We start from the raw sequence: 9,703 nt of genomic DNA on the forward strand, positions 1-9,703 counted from the left end.
TTTTGATTTGAATCCTGCCGCCAAGTTGATTCCGTGTGTTTGTCCGCGTCTGACAAACAAACAGCAATCCACGGTGTGGCGCTCTCTCTCTCTGTCTGTCTGAATATTGTGCCGGTTGAACAGCGACTCTTTATGACACAAACAGAATGGGGAAAACATTAAACACATTCCTGCGGAGGGAGCTGGCAGGAACGTTGGGTTGCTCGGTCAATGGCCAGGGTCAACGGCGGCGTGGTGTATTCCGCAAATATGCCCGACTGTGAGTAGGTTAAACGTTGAGTTTTATAAGGGCAACACGGGGTGACCAGCCCCTCCCCACCCAGCCCCACCCCTCCCACCCCCCACCCAGCCCCACCCTCCCCACCCAGCCCCTCCCCACCAAGCCCCTCCACAACCCTCCCCACCCAGCCCCTCACCACCCTCCCCACCCAGCCCCTCCCTCCCTACCCTCCCCTCCCTCCCCACCCAGCCCCTCCCTCCCCACCCAGCCCCTCCCTGCATGACGGACGGACACAATAATCCCCTGTGGGCTGGTGTAACCAGGAGGTTCCTACCAGTATTACACCACGAACTGCACCACCACATCGACACGCAAGGGCTAATTTGTGTGGGCGGCAGCGGCGATGGCAATGTTGAGTTATCTGGGCCAGAAATGGTTCACTGAATGTTTTTAGCAAGCAACGGGGGGGGGGTCACTTGCAGGTCAGCGACTGCCACGGTCGTTCAAGAACCTCCTCCCACTTCGAGGGTTTGCCGGGTTGCTCAGAGGGGGTTCATCATGGCACTCAACAGTCCAGCGAAGAAACGAGGTTTGAATCGGCGTTCCAGCCACTGGTGAATCATCCGGTGTCCCGAGCAAGAGGAAGGAGTTGATGTTTTGGCCGAGTCAAACAGCATATTCCGGCTCTCGGAATTGAAACAAAACCCCGCAGTTTTATTGACACGAGATTAAGTTGCCTTTGCAGGGTACACAAAAGGTGTCCCCTAATGTGGAAGAAGAGGTCTGTTAAAGTGACTTAAGAAGTCGTTTTGTGACATCATCTTCGGGGGGAAGTTCTCTGATGCAGGGTGTGGTGCACAGTTATACCGATTATACATTTAAATATATTATTCTGAAAAAAAAAAGTTTATACTTTTTATATTCGTGCATAAAAAAGCAAGTGCTCCAGTCAAGAATCTCCAATTTTCGAATGTACATTGCCTAACCCTGATCACAAAGTGATTCCCCCATGGCCAGGTGAGACAACTTCAAAGTGGGGGGAATTTAATTATGGTCTGTTTTAATAAATATTTTAAAAGCCCACTACTGGCATAGCATGGTTAAACTAAAGACCTAACTATTTTTTTTATTTTTCCAGGTAAGGCCCACTCAGCTCTACAGCTCTTTTTCAGAAGCGACCTTGCCACAAATGATAGCTCAACAAAGTTGCGTATGTTTCTAAATGTGGAGGGAAAACCCGTAGGACTCGGAGAAAAATTCACGCGATCAAAGGGCGAAACTCCAAATATACAGCAAGCGTCTGGGTCAGGATCGAACCCATAACCTCCTGTATAACAGGCGAGGTGGTTAACATCTCGCCACTGTTGCACACTGGTACAAAAACGTTGATTATGAACAATGAATGAAATTGGGCCCTCTGACCAATTTTTGCCCGCTGTGCCACCAGTCTTACACCCTCTTTGAGCCACAGCACTTACAACGCAGTGGCAATTGACCATCCCACCTCCCGCCCTGTTCACCTGCTCCTCCATATGCCAAGCCTGTGCTGCCCTCTGGCGAGGGGCGAAAGCAAGAAGGGATGTCGTCTCTGACGGATCGAGTTACTGCCTCTGACAGCCACTGACCACACCTGTTCACACCTTCCCATTGTGTGTGCCCTGCTAATGGGCAGCGGCAATGACCTACTATGAAAAATTAAAGACGCGGTGGCTCAGGCTGTAAATCATTTGAAACGGGGAGAAGCTCCTGCCGCAATGACACATGGGGTAGCAGTGGTGACATGGTGGTGGTGGCTGCCTCTGTCACTTGATAAGTGGTGGCAATGGCAGTGGTCACAATGAACGTGGCAGTCAAAATGATGGTGGTTGTGATGGTGACGGTGGTGGTAGTGAGTGGTGGCTGTGTTGGTGGTAATGATTTGTGGCAGTATTAGCAGTGATAGTAGCAGTAGAAATGATGATAAGAGTGCAAGTGGTGGTGGCAGTGATAGTGGCAGTTGCAGTGTTTGAGGCGGTGACAACTGTGGAGGAGACGGTGGCAGTGGTGTTGGCTGTGTCAGTGGTGGCGAGGGGTAGCAGCGGTATTGACGATGGCAGAGTTGGTAGCGGTGGCGATGGCAGTGGTAGTGGTGGTGGTCATGTGGTGGTGTTGTTCATGGTAATGGTCACGACGGTGGCGGGGGTGACAGCATTGGTCACAATGGTGGTGGTGGCAGCGGTAACGACGATGGCAGTGGTGGTGGTACTGGTGATAAGTGGAAGTGGCGGCATATGTGGTTTTGTCAGCAGCAGCAGCGGCGAGTGATTGCAGTGGTGGTCATGGGTGGTGTCGGTGGTGGTGGCGGTGGCTTGTGCTGATCAACGCCGCACACGGTGCCGGGAGAAGCCCGGGCTCTCGTGGCAACACGTGCCATACAACACTGAGTCAGCCAAACAAAGCTGACACACCCTAGCGCGCAACCGCTCGGTTACCAGCGAGAGCCGAAACACTCCTGGGTGCAAAGGAAGCCGCCGCGGTTCCTTTATTGCGCAGATTGTTTTCCTTCTTTATTGCTCAACTCAAGTCTGAGCATGCGTGTGCACCTCCAGAAACACACGGTTGAAAACGAGGATGGATGTTTAAGTCGTCGTCGTCGTCTTAAGCGTCCGTTTGCCAATGACGCAAATGTTTGTCGAGCGAGAGCGCGTGTGTGTGTGTGCGCGTGCCTGTGTGTGTGTGCCTGTGTGTGTGCACGTGTGTGCGCTTGACATGAGATTTGAAGAAACGTGCCGCCCGCGCACACGAGGGAGACCCAATTACACGAGACACAAACTAACAAAGCGTCAGCGTCGTTGTGGAGAATATAAGCAACAACACAGATTAGCAGATCGCAACGCCTCCCTCGTATGTCTCTGTCTCTCCACGTATAAAATGAACGCCACGAGCGATCGCTACCGCTTAACGAGCACCACAATTGCTCGTGCAGTATCCTCCCAGTCCAGGGCTAAGAAATCGAAACCTAACATTGATCTCACGGCCAGATGCTATTGAAACGTCGCCCCAGCAATATTGGCTCGACATTCCTGTTTGTTTTAGCGCGTAAAAAATTCCATCACGTTTCCAAACTGGTGCCAATGCTATAATCGCGATGACAGAACGCGGGAGGTGGCGATGATGACTGTCACTAGGAATCAGCAGTACTTCCTCACACAAAACTAATACATTTGCTCGGTATGTTCGATCATGATGATCATAATGATGATCATACACATTATTTGGTGTCCCTGCATTGGCAGTGGTGTACAAGCACAAATAACAAAAACACTCAACATGTTCCATCAATAACACCGTGGCTCTAAAAGAAAAAAATATGAAATAGCCATGTGCGCTATGAAATAGTGGTAATTTCCAAAAACGTCGCTGTTTATATACGCCTTTCTTTAACGCCACAGTGGCACTGATGAACATGTCGAGTTTTTATGGCGATGATGACTTTGACAGAAACTAATCTTGAGATCTGATCTTTGGTTCTTTCGGTAAAGTCACGTAGGTGATGGATCCTTGCAGTCACGAAAACTTCAAATCTAGAATTGAGATCTGATCGCCCGGGGAATATAAAACTCCTACCCAGCCCCACAAGCTGTCTCAAAGGGGAGCCATGCCAACAGTTAGCCACGCCGCTGTAAAGGGACAGCGCTCACGCGCCTCCACTGCCCTGACCTCTGTGACCCGTGTCCCTCTGGGGCAACGGGGTCGGAAACCTGAGGCTTCGGAGTCGCATGGCGGCTCTTTGGCTGCCCCCTTGTGGCTCTTTGGCTGCCCCCTCGTGACTCTTTGGCTGCCCCCTCGTGACTCTTTGGCTGCCCCCTCGTGACTCTTTGGCTGCCCCCTTCTGACTCTTTGGCTGCCCCCTCGTGACTCTTTGGCTGCCCCCTCGTGACTCTTTGGCTGCCCCCTCGTGGCTCTTTGGCTGCCCCCTTGAGGCTCTTTGGCTGCCCCCTTGCGGGCAGCCTTTTAGAAATATAAAAAGTAAATCTTAAACGTTATTTAACGTAAAGATAAGTTATTAAATGTGGCAGTGAATGGGTCACTCTGGAATGTCTTGGTGACGACAAAATGTACAACAGTCAAACTGTATTGTAAAATAATAACGAAGAAGGGGGGTGGGGAACTAAATAGACGCGGTTTATTCCATCACCTCTTTTGTTTATTTAAGCCAGAATTTGTTTGTCCGTCTGCTGTATACCTGCTGTGTTTGTGTACAAGGAGCTCTGCACATTGATGGCGGCTCTCCAACTATTTTGGTCAAAGACAAAAAAACAAGAATAAAAATTGCCTCTTTCTTCTTTGAAAGGTTGCCGACCCTGGCACCACCTGAGCACCTAGAAACTGTAGCCACTGCCACTTCTCCCCCCCCCACACTTCTCAGCCCCCCCAAGCCCCCAAACACACCACCCCCCTTCCCTTGCTTGGCACGCTCCCACGTCCCACACACGCAGAGGCACCGCGTGTTTGCACAGCGAGATTGCTTCTTTGCGGAAACCTAGCGATGGCCGGTAAACACAAGCCAGCGGATGATTTATGGGATACGGACCATTCATGATGGTGATGATGTTACAGGCGATTGCATAAATTGAAGTGTATACTTATATATATGTATATGTATTATCTATGGGGCATTTTTGCCAGTATGAAAATTGTTAAAAAGTAAGAAGAGGCTTTAGCCTTCTGAGCAATAATTCAGGCGTTAAGATATTCAAACATTAAACAGATACCGTTTGCAAGGCATCAAGTCTGCATTAACCACACGTACTTGTGGCAAAACTTTCAAACAAACATGCTCTGATAATAAATGTATTGTCTTTGAAACTGATTGGACTACACCAGAGACAGCCAAGCACACCTGATGCCTTGTAATAGGTATCTCTTTGGAATTTGAACATCTAAACGCCTGTTTTATTGCCAGGATGGGTATAAACGATTCTTGTGTATATGTATGTTGAACGTCTTTCGCACCGTATGTAGCCAACCGTGTTAATCGGAGGTGCTAATCGGTGTGTTCAGCTCACAGAAACCGTTTACACGAATAGATGCTACCCCAGTGAAATTATATACAGTTGCCTGTATTCGTACACACGTTACGTATGTAGGATTTATTATCGTGCATTATTATCATTAACGTTTAATATTTTGAATGTAAAGAAATTATTTGGTGATGCTGCTGCGTTGGCAGTGGTGCACACGCACAATTAACAAACAAAAACATCTCAACATATTCGTCAACAACACCGTGGCCTTAAAAGAAGTATATAAATATGTAATTTTTCAGGCAATGGCTCATCTGCAAAAGGTCATTGCCCAAAACGTCACCGATTAATTACATTTTTATTTGAAGGCCACACTAATTGTTGACGAATGCGTTGATCTGTTTTAGTTCATAAGGTATTTTGAATGCGCCTCGTATGTCAGTCATTACATATCGAAGCGCATACAAAATGAACCAAATGCCCAGGGATCTATAAACACAACAAACTACACTTACTATGCGGATATAAAAACCCATTCAAACAAAATACAACGAAGTAAACAATCTGTATCCATCTGTGTCCTTATACAATGCACAATCCATTGTTAATAAGGAATGCTTTGAAAGAAGTTAGCCTTCAGTGTGTTCTTGAATTGCTTTCAAACTTGTCGATGCCCTGATACGATCAGGCAGAACGATCCATAGACCTGGCACCATTTGAGCAAAAGGCATTGTTCGGGGCATATAGACTTTAAACCACGTTAGTATTTGCATCGCGTGTAACACAAATTAAAGGCAAATTTACACAAACGCACGCGGACATCAACTCACGATATCACGTAGTCCATGAAATGTCACAAAACCTTGCGTCTGGGATTCCTGGCCCCGTGAGCACCGTCCCTGATCACCGGTGCGTGCAGCCGCGCTGCCACAACCGTAGCAGCCACACTACCACTGGCCGCCAAATACCCCGCGGGGCTGTGGCGGTTAATTTAGCTGTAATGTGACAACCTGGCACTCGTGCAAAACGAGGTGCAAAAAATGAATCCACTTTCCTTCTGGGCTAGATCCGGTAAACGCAACGGTCTCATAAAATACAACATTATTACAAGAGGTGTCTGCGTGGCTCACGAGTCCGGGTACAAAGCCAGCAGCGCTGAGGTCCTAAGCTTGAACCTAGGCAGTAACAGCCTGTGATTAAACTGGGTTAATAGTCTTAGCCCGGTCACAATGTGGTTTTTAAATTAATGTGACTAAATTACATTTCTGAGAAGAAGAAAAAAACCCAATACATTTTTTTGAATGCCACGTGATACATTTCTATAGTAAGGTGTGTGTGAAAGCGCACAACCCTAATTTGTAGATGAAAGATCACTTCAAGTTATCTCAGAAGCAGTTCTTTGATATCTTATTCTGACAGATCTCGATCACACAGAATGATGCACTGCTCCTTCCCCTCACCCCCGATTAGCACGGTTGGCTACGTACGGTATGAAAGAAGTTCAACATACCTATCCATAGTGCTCTGTGAGAGTTCCAAATGGGCATTTGATCTAATGACACGATGTGAAAGCACAATTGGATATTTAACTTTGGAAGAAAAAAAAACATGATTATAAAACCTCTACCCATGGGACAGATCGTCTCAAATTATAATTTTCCTCACCGCGACAGGAAGTCTCTTTCTGCCTCCCTATGTATTCAGCCCCAGGCTGATCACCCAGACATTAGTGATTTTTTTTTCTGTTGGAGAGGCAGCAGAACTTAAATTAGAAGGTCAAAGTTCAATGCTTACAACACGACGCACCATTCCAAAATCAGCACTCTCTGCCTACTGATTCATACATCCACAATTGTGTCTACTTCTTGAGATATCCACCCTGATAACAAAATACATGCAAAAATGAACCTCACCGAACGGCAAAAATGTCCCAGTCACATTTACGAACTCGCTTTCTCGATCACCGCTCCAAACGCAGCAACTTACATTCTGCATCGCGCTCGCTCGCACCGCAGCCGTCTCCCGTCTCGGACAGCGCGTCTCAAGCCGGTGACCGGCGAGCAGACCGGTCCCTGCCGAGAGCCGCCCTGACACCCCGCGCCCCAACGCCGCCAATCCCCACCGATCTCCGCTTTGCACGCCGGCTCGTTCGTCCAACGGCGAGGAGACGCAAAGGGGGACGGCAGTGACGTCCAGCCCTCTGGACGCTCAACGGGCGCAAACAGCGGCTGTATACTCAGGGAGAGCGACGTGGCCCCTGGCAAAGGGAGTCTTAACCGCCCCGCTGCACCGATTATTAACAACTGCACGGTCGGCGGTCACTCACAAAACAACGTCTGCACCCCGCCGCTCCGTAGGCGTCTTTGAAAGCAACACGCGTGCATGTGTGTGCGCGCGAGTGTGCGCAAACGGCATGTATGCCACGCCAACACGCATGTTTGTGCCGTGTATGTTTATGTGTGTGCGTACTGAAGATTGTTTTTGGTGAGGTAAAGTGTGGGTTCGGGGGTGGTTTGTTGGCGCAGTGGGTTGTGAACCCAGTAACAAGAGTATGATTCAAATCTAGAAAGAGTATGATTCCCAGCCATAGCTAACATCAGTGGTGAGTGGTATCTGAAACGGTCTTGGCACCCTCCTTCACTGATCCGCATTGAGCAGCATGGTGCAGTATGACCGACGGGGTGTGAAGAGGTTTCCGTTGAGCAGTTATATTAACACAGGGCTGCCTGATAACATGACAATGTAGAGTGGACTGATGTTTCAGGAAATGGCCCTTCTTCAGAGCAGAGACAGAGAGGGTAGAGAAATTGACAAAAATTATAGCTGCTGATAAGCAGGCAGAGCTATTGCGTGTGTGGTATATAGTGGGAGACCTTGTTGAAATCATATAGGGATGGTTACTTATTTTTTTAACATGCATAATTATTATCCAAGCGGTCAATAACAACAAAAATTGAAAAAAAATATTCTGGGAGCGTACCCCACTGAGGGAGGAAATTAATGTGTGCAATGTGAACTATTTAATCATATTTGGTAAGAGGGAGTAACTCCAGTGCCACATTTCATTCTCAGCGTTCAGCCACATGCCACTATGTACAACCGTGACAAAATCTGCACGGCCAAATGGCTCAAATACAACCTTACTAACTGGCTGTGTCGGGTGGTGGTGGGTTTAACAACACATTTACATTAATACTATATAACCCAACAGAAATCCCCTCCATTATGGATATTGGTCGCGAAAGCCTACTATGTGTTAAACTGACATATACAAGTTAAGTTTGAGCGTTCTACATTGTTCAGCGTGGGTTTCTCCGAGCACTGCGGTTTCTATTCAAAAGCCCAAAACAAACTAAAGCAAACAGGACTGACATAACATTCTCAAAAAAATTATCCCTCTGAGAAAAGCGAGGTTTTTTCTGGGTTGAGCAATAGCATCACAAATTGAGATGTTGCGTGAAAAAAAACTAAGAGAAGACTTTAGCACGACAAGCCGCATGTGTTGAGCAAGGACACACGATCCTCTACAGATATGCGTGTGGCAGGGGGGGTGGGATAATTCATTATGCTGTCACCAGTGCCGGATTAAGCTAGTGCGGGGTCTGTAGCATATGTTATAAAGGGGCCCTAAATTGAAATAAAAAACACAATTATTAAAACACATACATTTTTTACTTGCATAGTCAAGTAATCGTATTTTTTCATTTGCTATACAGCCAGATAATACGACAAATCGCTCACCCTAAACACCCAGTCGTTCATAAAAGTTGAAGTCGGTTTAGTACTATAGCAATAGAGCAAGTGCAGAATCACTGAACCGGAATTGATCGCTTGAACGCATTTAGCGCGGGGCCCTTGAAAGTGTATGTAGCTACTACATATGTATCTACTACATATGTATCTACTACATATGTAGCTACTACATATGTATCTACTACATATGTATCTACTACATATGTAGCTACTACATATGTAGCTACTACATATGTAGCTACTACATATGTAGCTGCTTGTGCCACGAGGATAATCCGGCACTGGCTGTCACTGCAAGCGAGCGACGCCATCGTCCCTTTCAAACCGAAGTGCCGACTGTTGTCACCATGAGCATCTTTACCACCCCGTTGCCCTACTTCGCTCGGGGGGGGGGACAGATTAATTCACAAGGGGCCGTCCATAAATTACGTCACGCACCTAGGGGGGGGGGGGAGTCAGACATTTGTGACATGTGTGACGAGGGGGGGGGGGTTGAGAAATGTGACGTCACATAAAAATGCGCAACTTTAAATAAATATAGAATTGTTATAACAACACTAGTTGTTATAACAACACTAATTATTATAACAACACTCCTACAACATCAGAGTGCAGCGCCACATTAAATACGCTCTACAATGGCAATAGTTTAAAGCGATTTGAAGCATGTTTTATTTTCAAAATGGAAATATGTTTTTGGGGGGGGGGCAGAGCTTTGTGACGT

At 47.3% G+C, this 9,703-nt stretch overlaps 1 protein-coding gene across 1 annotated transcript in view; it reads right to left on the reverse strand.

Annotated features, from left to right (window-relative positions):
• The window catches only part of DNAH5 (dynein axonemal heavy chain 5), a 95,514-nt gene extending 88,127 nt beyond the window's left edge, over nucleotides 1-7,387 (reverse strand). Inside the window, exon 1 of the mRNA XM_078606740.1 lies at nucleotides 7,213-7,387. Within this exon, the coding sequence (XP_078462866.1) occupies nucleotides 7,213-7,221 (9 nt within the window). The 5' untranslated portion in view covers nucleotides 7,222-7,387. The remainder of the gene's footprint in view (nucleotides 1-7,212) is intronic.
• Nucleotides 7,388-9,703: the final 2,316 nt, after the last annotated feature.

Source organism: Lampetra planeri, chromosome 26 (genome assembly GCF_965212315.1).
Source record: "Lampetra planeri chromosome 26, kcLamPlan1.2.h2, whole genome shotgun sequence".
Classification (NCBI taxonomy): Eukaryota; Metazoa; Chordata; class Hyperoartia; order Petromyzontiformes; family Petromyzontidae; genus Lampetra; species Lampetra planeri.